The 19,901-nt window shown below is 42.8% G+C and overlaps 1 protein-coding gene across 2 annotated transcripts in view; it reads right to left on the bottom strand.

Moving 5' to 3' along the window:
* The window catches only part of gli3 (GLI family zinc finger 3), an 86,823-nt gene that overhangs the window by 18,283 nt on the left and 48,639 nt on the right, over window positions 1–19,901 (bottom strand). For both annotated transcript variants that reach the window (XM_063912176.1, XM_063912177.1), the window contains exons 5-6: window positions 6,224–6,429; window positions 2,865–3,026 (exon numbers count right to left, since the gene is read on the bottom strand). In XM_063912176.1, coding sequence (XP_063768246.1) covers window positions 2,865–3,026; window positions 6,224–6,429 — 368 coding nt within the window. The remainder of the gene's footprint in view (window positions 1–2,864; window positions 3,027–6,223; window positions 6,430–19,901) is intronic.

The raw sequence follows: 19,901 nt of genomic DNA, 5'->3' as shown, positions 1-19,901 counted from the left end.
ATGAAAACCAGGAATAAAGACTTTAGTATTGCGATCTGTGAGAGCTATGGCACTAATTAGGCAGCAGGAACATAGACAATAGCCCATTAAAGCACAAATAGGCAGGACAGGCCCATTGTTTCATTAGCAGCACTCTCTCTGACGGTAATTACACTGATGTGAAATAGACTAAAATAGCCGCAGTAACATGGTAGCCCAGATTATCAGCGAAAGCCTCTTGATAGACTCTTTTCTTTTGTATGTTTTTTCTTTCTTTCTGAAATCCAACAAAGCTTTAAAGTGTTAATTTTTTCAGCTGTTGGAACACACATTGTTGAAACATGATGAGTTATTACCAGCAATGATCACAGGCGTTTTTTTAAGTGAGGAGCATCGCATCTCCACTTAAATGTGGCCCTAATTGTTTTGTTTCAGTCTATTAATCTTAAAAAGTGACACAGAAGAAAGGATTTCTCCAGTGATGAATGGCGGGACATTCCAATTCCCACTTAATAGCAATTAATTTTCTGATACCCGCACAAGTTTGGCTAGTTTTAATTAGTTTGTTCTGAGGAATGGGGGAACTTCACCCCGGATTTCCATGAAAGCGGCGTCTGCCTGACTAAATACATTCTCATCAAAGGGAGAGGGGTGAGGCTGTCTGACCTTTCTAAGATTCAGTGTGCGTTTAATTTCCTATTTACACTTTAAAATAACTCATTAGCATAAGTCCTCTGCACACAGTCCTGAGCCCAGCACATTAAGACAATGGCTCATTTAAATCATGTCAAAGTCAACTTGCAGGTCCCTCCTCACTGTGGTTGAGCTGTAGCTTGATCTATAAATAGCACAAAGAAGGTGTTTGGTAAAGCTGCATTTGAGAAGTGGAATTCCCACTGGGGCCAACCCAACTATAATGTGCTGTTATGAACTCATAATAATTAAAGGTGAAAAGAGGCCTTTTTACCCGAGCCAAATCTGGTTTAACCTTTCTAAGTTAGCACAAACTGCAGTTTAAACATAATTCAAATAAACACCTCATATTTTGTAGTTAGAACATCAATTCCATTGATTAGGATACTGTTGAATGTAAAAACATGATCCCACAAAAACTGGTTGATCTGAATTGCTTCATGGAATAGATAAAGAATGCACCAAACGCAGATAGCTGCCGGCCGCTGCTCTCTCTCTCCTTTTTGCACAGGTGTTCCTGATCTGTCCTAATTGGCCCACAGCTCTGCATTTCCTCAGGTGTTCCTAATCTGCCTTGATTACCAGTAATGGGAATACCGGCGTTATAAATAAAACTTCTTTCAGTAACAAGTAATCTAACTGATTACTCTTCCCAGAACTACAACGCCGTTACCGTTACTATAATTGAAGCTGGTTTTTCATCAGACTCTAAGCCGAGCGGCAAAGATTTGTTTTACTGGTCTTCCTTGATTAGTGGGCACGAGACAATCGCATAAATGATGACGACTGGCTGAGGTAGAGTAAGGCGGGTGTGGTTTACACACATTTTACCCTCAAAGAAATTAAAGGAACGAATGTAATCGTGAAATGCACATTATGCCCTGGACAAAAGTGCCTCTATACGTCGGTGTCAAGTAATTCAAACTTACTCAAACATCTTTCAACATTGCACGCTTCAACGAAAATGAGTGGCCAAGACCACCGAAGGAGAAGGAGACAGTGCCACGAAACTTGATTTTACGGCCCCACCACACGTTTTGTCTCAGACCGAGCTAAACAAACTGGTAGCCAGGTATGTTGTGAAGGACATGCTGCCATTATCTACGGTTGAGTCCGACTCGTTCAGGGCACTAGTTGCCAAAATACCGGTCAGAGAAGGGGTAGCCCTACCATGCAGAAAGACGTTCACAAACTATATGGACGCCCAAGATGCTGAAATGAATGTCGAGCTCAAACAGACATTTCAGAAATTGGAATATGTGTCTACCACAGCAGACATCTGGACTGCATGTAAGGTGAGACTGTCAATGGCCAGAGAAAGCCATGGAGATTTATTTCTAATGCATTTTTTATTTTGAATGTATTACCTGTTTATACTTTGGATGCCTTAGTTTAGCTATACAATGCACTTTTCAGTCATATTGAAAGCACTTCATATTGTTACACTGTGCTACTACCTTGAAGTACAGTATATCTACCAGTTGTCTGAAGTTGTGTAACACTTTGGCCCACAGCAACATTAAAATAGTTTAGATTTGTGTACATTGTTTCTGTTCATAATGAATTGTATTAAGTGTCCATTTCATTATAATATTCAGATTTATCATAAATAATTGAACATGCACATGTCTTTTAAGTTCCGTTAAAGTGGGGGTGGAGGTGGGGTCCAAATTCTTTGACACATTTGAGCATTTAAAAATGTACTTGAAAGTAACGCAATAGTTACTTTTATCCATCTGAGTAAGTAATTTAGTTACTTTTTGGGAGAAGTAACTAGCAACTGTAACTAATTACTTTTTTAAAGTAACTTGTCGAACACTGTTGATTACACACACAAAGAAAGGCTGGAGGGGAAGGAGGATCTCACTTTGTCTTTCTTCTTATTGTGCTCAGTTGACCTATTTTGTTCTTAATTGTATATTTGTTCTCTAGTTTTCTTGAGGATGGAGGACCTTTTAGTTGTAGCAGCTTTGGTTTTGAGTTTAGTTTATCAATGTCAAGGCTGTTCTTATGACTGCAGCACATAATGACAATTTAGATGTTGACACCACAGTGACGATGGACCTCATGTCATGGAGTTTCATGTAAGTTTATGGAATATTGATGAGAACTCAACAGTGGTCCTGGATCAGCTCACCCTGAGAAATGGTCTTGATCTTTCTACTAGCCATGAAAAATGATTGCTGACTTACTTTCCACCGCCTGCAGGTACTCCATGTGCAGGGCGCTGGCGCTGGTGACGCCGGCTGTGGACGCCACAGAGGGGAGCAGGTCGGTGGCGTAAGGACTGCGGTGGCCGGCGAGCAGGGCCATCTGGTGGTAGTACTCGGCTGTGGTCAGACCTGTGTGAGGGGCTGGAGCAGGAGAACAATCGGGTCAGAGACGAGGAAAACAAGGTAGGCAGTAGGAGTAGCAGACAGAGGTATGTGAAGAAAACAACCATGGTAGAAAAAGAATGAGGTGGTGAGGAAAACACGACAAGGAGAGCACCTGCATTGCATTAAAAACCTGCGTTCATTTACACGAGATGATAATCAGCTCAGCAAAACAGTAATGAGCACATTAGCAACACCATCAAGTTAAGCAAAACAGCTGCACAGGGAGCATCACCTGAAGTGGAGAACCTCACTGGGGACTCCTGGATGCTTGCTCAGAGATTACAGTGAGTGTGCATTAGTGTTTCATTGATGCCGAGCACAGCATAACTGATCGTCTTACAATACAGTTCTTAAACAGCCTTCTTCTTTCTGTTCCTTCATCACTTGGAGAGAGAGTGCATGTGTGTGTGTGTGTGTGTGTGTGTGTGTGTGTGTGTGTGTGTGTGTGTGTGTGTGTGTGTGTGTGTGTGTGTGTGTGTGTGTGTGTGTGTGTGTGTGTGTGTGTGTGTGTGTGTGTGTGTGTGTGTGTGTGTGTGTGGTAAGAGTATGTGGGCTGACACATCTTTTGCCAGCGATGGTTCTTGTGTGTTGTTCACATCAGGGCTGCAAGCGTGCAGATATGCAACCTGCTCCTCCACTGTGCTCCCTTTAAACTCTATAGAAAAAAAACAAAAGGCCTAAATCTGCCCGCACGTATCTGCCTGCATAAAGATGCAGACGATTCTGCCTCCACTTCTCTCTTCTCCTCAAAATGCCTCTCTTCTCCAAGTCAGTCCCTTAGTTATAGAGTGCTGTAAGTCCTTGAACCGGAGCCTAAAAATAAACATCTGGTGGTGGGCTTCCTTATGCAAATACTCTAAGAAAGGGAGAAGGAAAAGACTAACACTGTGGTTTTTGGATGCAAATATAGAATCGGTTCAGACCCACAGAGTGCTTCAGCTCTTTTTTTCCCCCCCAACTCAAGACATAAAGAGAAAATAAAAAAAGAAACGCTGCATGAGGAGATTTCCTCTTAAGGCTGGCCTGTATGCCGGCAATATGCATCCATGATTGGTTGAATGCATGTAAGAAAAAAATCTAAATTAATTCGATCTGGGTATTATGTCTTCAGTGGAAGGGGGGAGTCTTTTAATTGTCTCTGCTGTTCCGCCTTAGCTTTGCTTTTGCATTCAACCATAATATGGCCCATTCAGTATCCAACTTGCACAGAAAAGGGCTTTGCAGAATTTCTATATCAGAAATGTTGGCATCCGAGATCGATCCTGGGGGCAAAAAAGGGGGAGTGGGGGCAGGCTGTCGGTGTGGCACTGTGGCAGAGATGTGCCTCGGGACTGGGTGAGCCACCGGGTGCTCCTTCAGCATTACAATAGGATCAGGGGCAATACCTGTGAACCCCACTCTCCCATAGAAAAGAAGGGAAATATTGTGAAGGAGGAGCAGAATAAAAAGAAAGCAAATGTGTGGCAGCAAAAGGGTGGCACTAAATCCCACCCACTTGAAATCTCCATTAGACTGTTAATTAATTCATCATTATTCAAATGTTCATTTTTGTAGGGTAAAAAAATGCATACTGAAGAAGCAGGCTCTGTGTAAGCATGGTGAAATACTAACAACACAAAAGCTGATGGGTTAATTAATCAGCGGATTGATTAAAGGAGTAATTAGGTGCCTCATTCTCAATTCACAGTCTTGTGAGCTGAAAGAGGATCATGTGGTAGGTTGGAGAAAGTACTTTTGATTAAAGCTGAGACTGGTGATCTTTTTTTTTTTTTAGGTAATGGAAGATTGGAGGTTGGGGAGTTTGAGCTTCAGTCTATATTTCCTGACTGTTAGAGTGCAGGAGAGGGGATGAGTGAGACTCTTGGGGTTCACAAAGAGACAGGCTTTAAACAGACCTGGATGAGATGAAGTCGAGTGTGCTGGTGTAGAGGAAGCGCCGCGCTATCTGCCGTTTCAGAAATACACTTCAACACAAGGTGGGGAGCTAAAGTGGGTCTGCTGCCGAAGTGCCGAAGGGTTGATGGCTAGAGACATGAGGGCCACAATCAGGTCATTTCAAGACCTTTAAGGTGACTGTAGATATTTGGCAAAAAAATCTCTAAAATAGGATTTTTATGGCGTGGTAATTTGCTGTACTGGTTTTTACATAATCAAAGATTCATAATTTTTTTTAATTCTTGATTATTTTGTCTTTGTCTGTTTTTTTCCACTAAACACTAAATTATTCATTCTTAAATATGCTCTTGGAAATAGGAAAATGCTGCTCACAGAGTTCAACTCGATGACTCGTCTGTGCAGCACTCTGTTTCAGCTGCGGCTGTTTTTAAAGTTGAGTTGAAAGTTGAGTCTCACCAGCAGTCCATTATTTTAGAGAAAAGAAAATACAATAAATAAACAAATCCTTACATTATCAAAGCTGGAAATATGTGGGATTTCTTAAAATATTATTTAACCAGTTCCTGTTATTCCAGTTCTACTAATTAATGAATTGCGTTGTTATTGCTAACAGCATGCTAAAATTAAGTGAGCGTAATCTTTCCCTTTTTAGTAGTTTTACAATCTTATTTTTTATCAGTTTTTTTGTTGTTGTATAAATCCAGTGGTTGTGTTGTCCACTTTAATTGAAGTTCCCGGTCCAAATCCCTCTTGAGATCTCAGGAAACAAGCGCTCCCTGTAGGTCACCATAACACAACGCCCCCCAACCCTGAGCTTGAATCCCACCCTCCCTTTTTGTGAGCATTGTAACTGTACGTGACCCTGCCGCTCACTGATGCATCCTCCAGAGGTTCTCTGACATGACTCACAGATCAAAAGGATTAGCCTCCCTCCAACCTGCATCCCCACCCACAAAGATGAATCCACCCTCATATGAGTTCCATCCACCTCCTCCCTCACTCCGATAACATCGCACCAACCTCTGGGTCTTAATAGAGATGGATCTAGTTGCCTCTCACCTGACCTCTTCTGATCTCAAACAGGAATTAAACCGATACAGAGAATCCAGATTCCCACTAATAGCAATCAAACGGCACCAATCAATTCCAACAATCATTTTTAAAGGTCTACTGAGGCTTTGATGCCTCTTTCTGCCGTGCAGGGGTTGAGTGCAGTTGTGCATGTGAGTGTATATGCATCAAGCTTTGTGCATCGGTGTGTGTTTCACTTTATTCACCATCTGCAGGGCTGAGGCCCCGGGTGGCTGACAGAACGGAGATGGAAGGGCTGCTGTGGAGCGAGCGGATGTAGTCCATGTATGGGTTGATGTAGGGGTGCGGAGGGTGAAAGGGCGACTCCGCCCCCATGGAGGGGTTCCGCTGGGGCGAGATCCGGATGAGGGAGATGTCGGAGAAAGCCGGACTGCCCGCCAGCCCAGGAGGCCTGTGGAGGCAAAAGGGAGAGAAAATATATTTAAAGAACATGGATACATAATGCGCCAAAAACTCAAAATACAGCTTACTGCATTCACACATTTACTGTGGGAGATGTGTGTGATTGCTGTGAACAATAATTCTGTCTGAAGCTTGATTGAAACTTATTAAGTCACCACATGTGGAATAATAGGATATTCTGATTTGATTAGGCTCTAATGTTGCCAACATTGTGTAAAATTACCACAGTCCAGTCGACCACAATTTCAACATCATGCTCATGTTATTAGTCTCATACAATGTAGATTTTATTGCTGTGGGTGGACTGGCAGTGGCGAGGCCAGACAAATGGACTGTGACACTATCTCTCTCCCTCCATCTGCGAGGCAGAGAGGAGAGCGCTGCATTCCAACTGCTCCCTACGCAGACATTTCCTCAGATCAAAGGCAGCTTTCACCACTGTGTCTTAATCAGAGGGAAACGTTAGACCGAGCTCACCGCTGGCCAGCGCCAGACAAGCAACGCTACACCACTTTACTCAGATGGCTTCGAACTTGGCTTTGAGCAGAAACCATGCACAGAATTGCACATGATGGATACAATGTTGAACAAAATCCATCAGCGAGTCTCACACAAGATGCACAATCTTATTTCTTTAAATAGAAATATGATCAGGCTATTCTGTTCCTAATCAAAAACCTTTGCTGGGAAATGTCTCTATGGTATGAGATGTGAACTAAAGTTGAGAACAATCAAGAAAACTTCTTAGGAGTCAAGTTTGAGATGAACTAATTTGTCTCCCTTCTTATAATTGGCTAGGAGGGCAAGGAAACTTCATAATGATGGCCTTCACCACAAAGGCCTTCCCCTGAGGATGTGGAGAAATCCACATATCAGCCCGACATTAACAGGCTAAGAGATTAGACTGAATTAGCCCCTCCACTTCTCTGTGGCTCCCCAGTGGACCAGTCTACTGTGACAAAATACCCCAGGAGAAGGAGAGGATGAGCGAAGGAGGGAGGCCGAGGAAAAACCGGGGGTTTGAGAAGGAAGTAAGGAGAGATGGAAAAGGGTGGGTAAAGACAGGAGAAGGAGTGAGAGACCTGGCCCAGAGTTTGTCTCGCTGTGACCTTGAGCGAGGCCAGGGGAGTGGAACAGCCCAATTACGACCTCCGCCCCGTCCCCTGATCCCCTACCGGCCCTTCCGGCCCTTTACTTACAGCCCCCCTAATGAAGGAGCTCAGGCCAGGGCCAATAATGAGTACTGAGGAGCGGAAACGACACACACACACACACACACACACACACACACACACACACACACACACACACACACACACACACTGGAGGACAGACAGATGTGTGCACAGGCATCCATTCACACGTAAGAACTGTCGTCGGGAACCTTTCTGTAATGAGCCAAAAGGGGCTATGGGACAATTTTTTTAAAAGCTTGGTGTGACAACATGTCTCAATGAGGCTGAACACAGGTGAAAGTGGAAAAAGACTCTCACTCTCACAAGGGGAAGTCTTGGTGAAAGCCTCATTGTTAAAGTGTGCAAAGGTGAAGGATCGTATCTGACACTGCAGCACAATGGGCATGGAATCTTTTTATTTTACCTCCATTTCTTTTCTGCACGTCTCCTGTCAAAAAGATTCATGAGAGATTGTTTTACTTCCTCCATACCTAGCGAGTCATGCTGAGGGCAATGGTGCACCTCAAAACAGGTGTGTGTGTGAGTGTGTTTATGATAAGCAAGTCATGTGCCCACACACCACCATTACATGCCTCATTTATACACTTCAACAACACTGCTGCAGTGACACTCTCTTTGATGTGGCTGACCATGCATCTCAAACACACATGTACACACTCAGCACACAGGAGCAGTTGAGGGAAATCACACAAGTCAGGAGAATACATTTTAAATCCTTAAAATAACAGATGAACAGGGGTCCATTTAATGGCAAAATGTATGGGACAAACATTTCTGTATCGTGGAAATGGTAGCATATTGCATTTCAGAATTTTGCAATGTAGGAATAAGACCCCAGAGGAGAAGGTATAGAAAGGTTTCATTACTTAGTTTTCTCTCCTGGCCCTATACACCCCTGTTTGAGGAAAGCCAGACACCCACTCTGGCTGCAATGACACTGATTAACCCTGTCATACGTTGGCTGCATCTGCCTACACTGACCCTGGCTAAATGCCTCTACTTGGCTTGTTTTTCCAATTAACTTAGCAAATAAGAACAGAGCCCTACTGGAAGGTCATTGCAAAACAATAGGAAAGAGAGCACGTGTTTTGGTTACAGGGAAGATGGTGGCACGGAGGAAGAGGGATATTTCAGCCTGTTGAAAGGTGAAAAGGAAAAGCTAAGTTTGAAAAGGTGTGGAAAGACTTTTGAGCACCAACAGTAGTAGGGTGGAGGATAAGGAGGGAGCGTGTGAAAATATGGACTACGAATTGGCAAGGAAAGGCGGCCAGAAAAGACTTAGGAGAAAGGGGGAGATGGAGAAGGAGAGAAAAGGAGGTCTCCAGGGGTAGCAGAGCCAGGTGTGAGGGGATTTGAGGGGGACAGGAGAGAGATGGATGGTTCGGAGGAGCGCGGCGGGTCTCTGTTCTTGTGAGAGGGAAAAGCAAGAGAGTGTCCGATCCCCGGCGTTCAGCTGCTCTCTGCAGGGCCCTGATCGTCTTAGCATCTGCCAGTATGCATTAATCAACATGACGAAAGGAAGTAATCTGACAACGTTCAGTGTGTGTGCAGGAATGTTCCCTCTGTGTGTGTGCTGAGTAGGTGTGCACGCCAAAGAAGTGGCGTCTTAGTTACACCTGATTTAAGATTTACATCAAAGCTGTACCGCGGGCTTCTCTGCGTTACCAGAAGAAAACACTTCTCCTTCTCTCCTCTACTTCCCTTCGTAGGGTTTATAATTCCTATAAACCCTAAAAAAAAGAAGACATCCTGCAAACAGGGCACAGGGAAGGACTGAGCTCCTGACATATGGAAGCCATTTCCTTTCACGTGGCCTCGCTTAAAACCAGCCAGTGCCTCTTTAAGACATCGCATGTTTACACGGGGCGGTCTGTGGATTTTAAACTGTCGTCTTATTTCACCGGATGAATACACACTTGCCAAGTGTAAATATGCCCCCAAATGATGTTGAGGTTTTGTGGAGGGGTGTGTGTTCATGTAAACATGCCTTGAATCTTTGTTTGGAACAAGGTTATATCAACACTAATAATTCTTTTGGAAAAGCTGCAGTAGAAACACACAGTTGCGGTGAAGGCTGATGACTTCACCGAGCACAGAAGGTATCATTGTGGTGCAGCAGTTAGACCTGGTGGTATATTGACACAGCAGTCTGCTAAAACAGGAACCGGCTTTGCAAAATACTTTTAGCTCAAGCATGAAATGGTTGCTCATGAAATAAATTCTAACATTTCTTGATGTGTGCCTCACAGAAGGGTACAGGAAATTAGTGGGTCTAAATCCAATTATGAATGGTCATAGGCCATAATCATTTCATCCACAGCTGTAGGAGAGGTCCAAAAAGGAAAAACACTGGAGCTACGAAGTCACGAAACCAACTTGAGAAAATGCTATTAAAAATCCTACAACGGAAATACTTCTAACATCTTTAGCTTCGATTTGGAAAAAGAAAAAGAAATAAATGGGATATCAGGTCCTAATTCCTGAAGACACTAAAATAGCCCCCTGCATACTGTAACATATACGTGATTTAATTCCTTTGACTTGATCTATTTTGTTTGTTTACCAACCAGGTGTATAGTGAAAATAATGAGCATGTAGGCTAGCATTAGCTCATTTGGCCAAAATAATATCTTGTAAACAAAAATGCAGATAGCTGCGTTGGCGGGTGTACGTTTTGGATGAGAGGTTCACTGATCTGGAAAGTTAACAGGGCAGTTCTTTCGTATGTCAGTGTAATGATTTGTGTTGATGATGAGGAAGTACAAAAATACAGCCTATGAAGACCTAGCTCTCTTAACATGCTACACCTCTAGCCACAAGGGGCTAAGCGAGGTGGGAACTGGGGTTTTGGAGGGAACTGGGATCAGTCAGGTGTCAGGTCCTCTCCTGACCGAGGCTGACAGCATCACAGAACCATTCCCCCGCCAACCTCAGCTCAATCTCACCACCTCATAGAAACCTGTGCCCCATCCCCTCCAACCCACCCAGCCACAGAACAAGGCTGCCATCGCACTGAAAGCCTAAACCAGAAAGGAGGAAGAGAGGGGCTCCTGACAGCGGAAACAGAAGCACTTTAAAGCTCCAAACCCTTTCACTGAGATCAAAGGGCCACAGGAACAGAGCCAGCTGAGACCCAAGAAGAGAGGAAAGGGAGCTGAGACAAGGGGAGAGAGAAGGCAGACAGACTGAGACACAAACACAAGAAGGTGGATATATATTCTAGGATCCTAATGTTCCAATAGGAAAGTCTTCATTAAGCTCTGCCAGTGAACCCTATTCCAATGACTTCATTTTTCCACATTAGTAATGACAATTACAGCAGCAGTTAAAAGTCATTTTAAATTCAGATCCTTTCCTGCCCTCAGTCCAACCAGTGGTTTTGGATCTGCACAATTTGGCCAACAATAAATGAGCATGTTGCCTCAAAATGTTGATACATTTAGTCTATCACCCAATACAGGAGTTGGCATTCACATATTTTTCTGTTTCTATGATCAAACAAGCTTGTGAATTGGGTTTCAATGCTTTGAGCACAATATTGCTCTTCATCGAGGTTGGCTTACTCTCTACTGCTAAAGATTTAAATCCCAAGATCTTCAACAGCATAGTATGTGTTGGAACTGGAACTGATACATTTTCCTTATCGCGACCACTTTTAGGACCTATCATCTATGTGGCTATCGCATAGTCCAGCTTGACAGCTGGATTTATGGTTGACACAAGGGGTTTACCAGCAGTCCAGCCCCAGATACCTCCAGATCAAGATTTGATTTATAGTTCAGCCATGGATTTTAGCCATTGAAAGCACCACGGTAAGGCTATATGGATGTGTTGGAGATGTAGTTTGATTTAAATATATTCCATCATAACTGCATCTACAGTCTTTCATTCACTCACAGGCTACAGTGAAAGTTGGGCCTTGGGTTATTACTGATTATGGGCTGTTCTAGAGCCTGCAGGTGGTTTGTTACACAATGAGTGTCATTGGAAACAGTAATTGTGGTGAGCAGAGGGTCTGTAGTAGAGATGACTTTGCTAGATGTGCCCTTCATGTTGTGTTCACTATCAACCATCTTGAGTCATTGTCTTGGCATTTCACTCTCTGCATCAACTTTTCGTAATAAAAAAACCCCCTAAATGATACAGTTATTAGCTGTAATGCTTTCTACGTCTTGGAGCAAACTGAACCAACATAAAGGAACAGAAGTTGCAGAGCTGTAATCTCTCAATCTCTCACTGCATATATGTATTTTTCTTTCTAATTCTACGAACTGAATTTGTATATTTAAGGAAATCGTAGTTTGTTGGCCATCTGATCTTAGTTTCCTCCTCTCTGCTTTTTTTTCCTTTTCACCGTGCTGGGCAGAGCAGACCACGGGCTCGGCATGGCACGGTGAGGTTGCCAGGCGTTCGAGGTAACTATGCCCCCCCGTAGCTGCGAGGGCTCCGTGTGACCCCCTGACATCAAAGGCCTGGGTGGGTTCAGGGAGGTTGGGATGGCTTTCTATTCATGGTCGCATCAAGCAGGATTCCCTCTCGGTGGGATACTTCTGGAGGCGTGCCAGACATTCCCAGGCACTGCAGAGTCAGTTCTCACATATACACTCGCTGTGTAGTTGAATAACCACGAGTCTCCTTCAGTTTCTCCTCCTCCCCCTGTGTCTTTGACTCATACTCACATTGTGTACATATAAGCACACAGTACATCCCCGTAGGCACGTATCAATTCCACGCTCCCGGAGTGATAACATGTGTTTATCACAGGAGCCAGTGAGTGTGACAAGCTCAAGTCATAACAAACGGGCCCAGGTGTCCGAGAATCAGGTTATAACTGCCGACTGAGTCACGAACGTGCTGAAGGTGCGCCTCACATGAAAAACAATTCTTGTTTCAGATCAAGGCTCTTTGGCAGTGCTTGCACTTCAACAAAGTCGTAGGATTATGCCTTATCAAAAACAGCAGATCTTTTCACTGCTTGCGCTGTTTCTAAACTACAGCCAAACACTCGCCGCTATGAAAAGTTTATGTTTGGCTTGGCAAAGCAGCAGGAGTTTTCTTTTCTTCTTCTCAGACTGGTTTGAAAACCATTTTTCCACACTGCAATTAAATGTAATTTTCAGCCATCAAGATAAGAATGTCTACCAAAACGAATCAACAGAGTGTATAGCGAGGGAATGAAAACATGAAAGTAAAATTACACAAAATGAGGCTGCCTTTTTTCCTGTAATTTCAAGGGGGCTGGAATCAGGGAAGAAACGTGAGACCCAAAAAAAACATGTTCTTGTTCCTTTTGTTCCTTCTCCATTGCTTGATTTTGCCCTTTCACAAACAGAGCGATAGTTTTGCACCATTTTACCTTCAACTTTTTACTTGATTGCATTTTTTTTCAAAGCGTACACTGGTTGAATTAACGCTGCTCTCAGTCAGTGTTTTGAGTTCTTTTGGCATGCCCCGGGCTAGAGAGAAAACAGGACGGGACTCCTGGGTGTTGATGTGTTAAACTTGTAAAAACAGGGAGGAAGCACATCTATCTTTCCTTTTCCTCTCAAGTAATGTCTCGATGGCCCCAATGCCTTTACACAAAAACTCAGCTGACGCCTGCAGCTAAAGAGAGTTCAGGTTCCACACCCCACCGCCTCCGTTACCCGACAAGTCTAGGTAATGAGCGTGTGCGTCTGCATGCCTACAGCCTATCTCAGGTGAGAATGAGTGTGGCCCAGGGCTGCGAGGAGCGGCCAGGATCCCCCCCTCAATTCACCACGTCACGCTGGGCTGCTGAAATGAGCAACCGCACGGATGGGCCTGAGCAAATCACAAACAATACACAGCGCTACAAGACAGCAGAGACACACTGCTGGAGATGGTTAATCCTTCAGACAGAGATCTGAGGTAGAACAACAGAAAAAAGAAAAGGGGGGAGTGGGAGGAAGAGGAGGGAGAGCTGAGACTCACAGGGTGGAAAACAGGAGCATCAGGTATAAGACACAAAATATATGTTTCCTTCTTGGCACTGAAAATCTCCTTTTCAGAATGAAATCCATCACGTTTTACTAATACATACTTCTTGTAAAGGCAGAAAAAGCAGACAGAAGAAAGGCAAGTGCTGTTGGGAAAGTGAAAAGACACAGCCTACTTTATTCTGGCCATTTCATCCATCTTGTTGGACTAATAAAATGTCATGTGGATTTCCTCGATATTTAATCATAAAGGGGCTGAGTGCGTGGCGGTGCCACGCTCAGGCTTGATGAAGCTTTGGGACGCTTAAACACAGAACTGTGTACATTTTGGCTTTACTCACAGGAGGATGTTTTACAAAACTGATATGAACGTGGGAATTCTTAATTAGCCTGTTCTGGGAAACTTTTTTTTTCCCGCCCTTTCTTCAGAAGGAAGCACATTCCCCTCTTTGTTGTATATCATTTTATAAACTTTCATTCCTTTGGTAGTAAAGTGATATCTAAAAATGATGGACATGCAACAAAAGTCTTGCTACGTTCTCACACGTGTAGTCACCCTGCAGCTGCGTGCATAACTGCACATATTTATGGACACTTGTTTGGGGGGGAGGACTAAAAAAAACTGACCGCCTCTCAGAAAGAACGAAAATTGGAAGAAAATGACAGACGGAAGTAGCAACCAGTTTCTTTTTGGCTCTCTCCATACAACATTAAACACTAATCACACTATCAGATGTAATGGACGCCACATCTGATAAGAGAGATAACAATAGGCTGAGAGAATGGAATCGCTTTATGTGATATGAATTCATTTGCATTGGTGGGGAGAGTGTAAAAGGAGTGAAATTCTCTGTGACTTAGGAGATAAACAAATAAAAAAAAGGGAGGAGAAGAGGTGCGGGGAGGCGATGAACTAATTTCCTCTAACATTAAAACTGTAATTGCTCTAGCCGGAGTAAGCATCTTAAACATGTGGGAATATTTTACATTGTTGCATTTAGGTTCCTTAAATCATATATTGAAGGCTTGACTAGGAAAGATGGAGAGAGGGATGAAAGGAAAGGGAGGGACGGAGCGAGGGAGGATGGAAAATGAGGAGAGCTGGAGAGGATTTATGGCCCTGTTCCCCTGGTCTCGTTACTCGCTGTAACTGGCCCCCAGAGTGGGATCGTAGGGTCTGGAGCCCACAGCCCAGAGATCAGAGTAATGGAAATTCCACATTTCTACACTGCTACAGCATGACGTCTGTAGGGCAAAGTAAAAAGCGAAAAACTGACTCGTTTCAAAAAGGGTTGAGCTAAAAACGATAATTGTGCATTAGGAGCCAAACATTTCCTTTCTGAAATGAGCATTCCCTCCCACTCACCTGAGGCTCGTTTTTTAAAACTACTCCCCGTATTTGTGAGGAGAAGCAGACGCCAGGACAGCGGCTGCCTGAGGTTGTGGAGACGATGTGAGGCGGCGGGCTGCCAGCGCTGGGTAATATTTTGACAGTCACTGCCTTTCTCTAATAGCTCCCCGCCAATGAGAGGAGGTTCTTTGCAAAAGCCAATTAAGAACCAGCACGGATCATAAAAGTGACAGTCCGCCACACCCATCCACTGAGTTACCACCAAAACCACTAAAGACTCAGCTTTTACTTATGAACGCTTCACCAATGTAATATATTTAACATAAATTAAATGTTGCTCAAGGTTAATATTGCTGCCAATGCTTGGTTTTTATGCTGAGAAAAGTAGCCTATTAATTAATTATAATTCATTGACTAGATTAACAAAATTAAACAGCAACTATTTCTATTATCAATAAATTGTTTGTCATTTTTCAAGCTAAATTACAGAACAAATGGCTGGATCCCAGGTCTCTAATTTGAGGATTTACAAATGTTCTTGTTATATATTTTGTAAAATGACAATTAATTTTTTTGATTTTAAAAAAGCATTAGGAAACGCCACCTTCGGCTCTGGGAACTAAAGGGTATTTTTCACTATACACTTCTGACACTTTATGGACAGAATAATGAATCAAGAAAAATAATGGGCAGATTGAGTGATAAGGAAAATAATCACAGCCCTATTTAAAATGCATATTATAATTATTTTAACAATAATTGTGAAAACTATGAATGATTAAATTGCTTGGATGAAAAATGGAGTATAAATAGTAAGAGGGTTACGATTTTAGAAAGAAATTGGAAAATTCATATGCATTTGAATGTTCTATTATTTAAGAGGGAAAAACAGGGTAAATAACTGCAAAAAATAAATAATAAATACACAAACAAAATGCTCAAACACTGTCGAGAAAAATATTTTTGTGTTTGTACATGTAAGCATGAATGCACAAGCGCACACACACACACCGACATACACACACACACACACATTAGCGGGGAGCTGTTGGCACCTGCCTGTTATCTCTTCCCCTCAGACCTGGTTTTCCATTGTGCTTCATGGGAGAGCTACAAATTGAGATCTCAAACATGAAGAGGGGGCAAATGACTCGGGTATAGAAAATCAAATCCACTAATGTGTAACATGTGCAAATTCACAGGCCTCGTATGAGAGATTAATGTATTCCTTTTTTATCGAAATGTACCTTTTTAAAAGATATTTATAATGGGGCCCTATAATTAAATCAAACGAAAGGACTCACTGGAGAAATTACAAAGAACAGGATGTATTTGTAAAAAAATAATCAGATAGGATTTGCATTAATAAAAGTGTTATGTAAGGAATCATTTGTAGATTAGAAATACTATACTTTCACTTCTTTGGTTAAATTGCTATGCTGTTAATACACTTACCATTTAGCAATGAGCAAAGAAAAACATAAAAAATGCATGTGATATTTAATAACTGGGAATTCTGACAGACACACTGCGGCAGGGTCAGCCTCAGCGTAGGTAATCCTAGCCTGTTAAGTAGAGTTTTGGAACATGTCGGAACAGATCTCCACGGGTAATGACTCAACCTTAAACCTTTACAGGCCTTGTCAAATCTCTGCAGTGCCAAACTCTCTTTTTCCCATCCAACCTGCTGGATCCATCATTCTCAAAATACACAGGTGCCATCAAAATACCATGGTCCTGTGCCCAGGCTGTGCAGAAAAAAAAGACTGCACTGCCCATTTAGGCTTCTGAAACTGGTGTAATACAAAAAAATAGATATACTGTAACTTCAATCTGCCCACATTTCTGCTTAGGCATTTATCTCCTTTCTCTCTAAATCCTGAAATTGCCTCAGAAGAAAAAAGGGGAGAGATTCTTTCCCCCTCTTCGCACATTTTCACAGAGTGGTGCACAACTTTCTTTCTTCCCTTTTTTTTCTCCAGTGAAAATTGAAGAGGCTTTATGTCAAATGCGGCTAAAGCCAGCCTCTCCATATCAAACAACGCAGCGCGAAAATTACTGTGGCGATGATAAGGCTGCCAGATAGAGTGGGAGAGGAGAGCGAGGGGGGAAAAAACTGAAAGGAAGTGACTCTACTCAATTATACTGCAAAATTGGTATGACTGAATATTTTTCATTCAGGTGACTGATAGTATCAGTGAAACTGCAATGCAGATAAATAAAGGAGCCTTCTGTCAAGAATAAACACCATTAATCATGAAGCCAGCTACTGCGTGACCGCCTGTCCCCCCGACTTACTCCATAGAGAAAGTATTAAAGAGGGGGGAGGTTATGGAGCGAGAGTCAGGGGAGGGAGGGAGGGAGGATGGAGGGAAACCAGTGACTGCACCAGAGAGGGGTGACCTATGAAGTCACACAGAATGGGTTTTGGACAGTTGGAGAGGAGGATGAAAAAGTGGCCTTGGTCTCTCTCCCCTCGCTTCTCTGTGACAGCAGCCATATCTGGACAGAAATGATCAGATAGGATTCTAAAATAATAATCAATCCGTAACATAATTTATGGCTTCACTTTACTTTCTGTTTAAGTCTAGACGGTATTCAAATATGAATATTAAAAGTGAGTCGTAAAGCAGCCTACCATTTTTATCCTTTTCCAAACTGAAAATCTGGAAAAAAAGTAATATCACAAATATATATATTTATAATTACAATTTCCCGTTACTGTTTCATGCGGTTGACAAAATTATGAACAGAAATGGAAAAAATTGGGAGTGAAACTTAAATATATACTAATAAACGAGGCCTTGAAACTGCAAAGTCAAATCATAAGAACCTGCACTCTTACAAAACATGTTTCCTCTGGCTTCTATAAAAGCTTTTGCATTGTGTTTTGCATTGTGTGTGTGTGTGTGTGTGTGTGTGTGTGTGTGTGTGTGTGTGTGTGTGTGTGTGTGTGTGTGTGTGTGTGTGTGTGTGTGTGTGTGTGTGTGTGTGTGTGTGTGAGAGTAATGCTCGGCCTCGTCCCATCTGGAAGGAGGTGTTGAGATAAGACTGTGGTCTTTATGCTAAGCAACACTCCGCTCCTCTATTTCCAGATTGGGCGCTCTGACAACAGTTTATGTAAATAACAAAACAACAAGGCATCCACATCTAAAAAAAAAAAAGAACCTTCTCTCCACCAAAGGCAGAGGACAGTAAGGGGAAGAGTTGGTGTACGGAAACAGTGAGAAATCGGGGAGAATGTTAGGTGCTTACAGAAAAGAAAATGTGAAGTTGAACAGGGTGATTCACACATCTGAATGTTCCTGAAGCAACAGCTCACGCCGACTTTAAGTCAATTTAATCCTTCCTGGTTCATGGTGTCGGAGCGGAGGTTGTGCTGCGATGACAGAGACGTGCAGCAGCTCTCCCTCGGTACCTCCAGAATACCTTCCAGTCAGCGCGCAGCTGAACAAACACACTCCTGAATGAAATAACCACACAGGCTGGGAAACACTCCCTCACTGCCCCCCTCCCTGCTCTCTACCTCCACATTGACAGAAACTACACTCCATGACTTTATTCATGAATCCCACTGAGAAGTTTTATTTCTTTCCAACCTAAACTTTTTTTTGGCATGTTTAGATTGCTGCATTTTTCAAAACGTTGTGTAATATTTCAGAGCAGAAAACCACAGTATTCAAATGCGGTATATAAAAAATGTGTCGTTGTGTCGACAGGATTAGAGATTTTATGCGTCTAAGTTATTTGAAACATTTGCCCAGAAGTTCAGATGCTTCAATGAAAAGTCTTTGTTGTATATATTACTACAAGACTTTAAACACAAATCAACATACCCACAATCAAAGCCCAGTGAATTGTATTTGATTTACAACTTAACAAACTCCTAAATAAACTCTGTCATTCTCCCCAATTCTTTCCTAAATCCACATACGGTAACTGCGCAAAAGGTTGTGAGTCAATTGCTTATCCCTTAAGAATGTTTTGTTGTTTTAGTGGCCCCATTCACAGCACGAGAGCCTGGAGACTCCAGAGTAAACTCCGATGCTGATAATTGACTTGTGACGAATACCTCTGTTTGTTCTGAGCGGTCTCCTGGTGACCGAGAGCCGGCGCTGAGCCGCATGAGAGGGCTGTTTTGTTTTGCTGTGTACCGTGGTCAGGCAATAAAGCTGGTATGAAAGGAGCGGTCTCTTCTCTTGGCCCCGACCTCCCCCCAAACTCCCATTAAGCCAAACCAGCACAATGGTGGTGGCAGAGGGGACCAGAGCTCCCAGGGAGAGCCTGCTCTTCACCGATCAATGAGTTTATTTAAGCAGGAAGCATCTTCTCTGGAGCACGAAGGTCTTTCTCTTTTAGGCTGGAGGTCAGTTGTTCCCATGCTTGACTTGCAAAGGTTGCACTAGCGTCAGGTCAGGAAAGACTTTCACTGGTCCTGGATCAGTATAGGACATTTGCTTTTCTTAAATTAGGCGGTTAACGAAAAAAGGAGCATTGTGTTGTGGCTTTGGTTTCTTTTTAAACTGTTAAAACTCTTTTCCATGTGAATATATGAGTTCCTCAGTAAAAGCAAGCACCCATAAGAAGGGACCCCCACCCCTTCCAGACCCTAAGGCTTTAATATTGAATGGCACATTGGTACCTTCCCCACAAGAATTCATAAACTAAACGATTAGCCTCTGTCTGTAATTGCACTCTCCCTTGCCTAATAGAGGAGGTGAGGTAAAGAAAGAAAAAACAAAGGACAGTTAATTTGTGATTTCCTCTGCTCATTTGAAGGCAAATTAAGTGTCAAACAGCTAATACGGAGCATATTTCATTTTATGAGCTTTTAATTTAATTCTACCGCCTCATATCGCTGGAGCCCGTTAGGTGCTCTGCTAACACCCGCTCTCGCCTGGAAACGGGGGCCATAAATAAACATGTTTCAATTAGGCCCTTCACAGTAATAGGATAT

Source organism: Eleginops maclovinus, chromosome 21 (assembly GCF_036324505.1).
Source record: "Eleginops maclovinus isolate JMC-PN-2008 ecotype Puerto Natales chromosome 21, JC_Emac_rtc_rv5, whole genome shotgun sequence".
Taxonomy (NCBI): Eukaryota; Metazoa; Chordata; class Actinopteri; order Perciformes; family Eleginopidae; genus Eleginops; species Eleginops maclovinus.
Note: the sequence above shows the minus strand (reverse complement) of the source record. Positions and strands in the feature narration are given on the sequence as shown.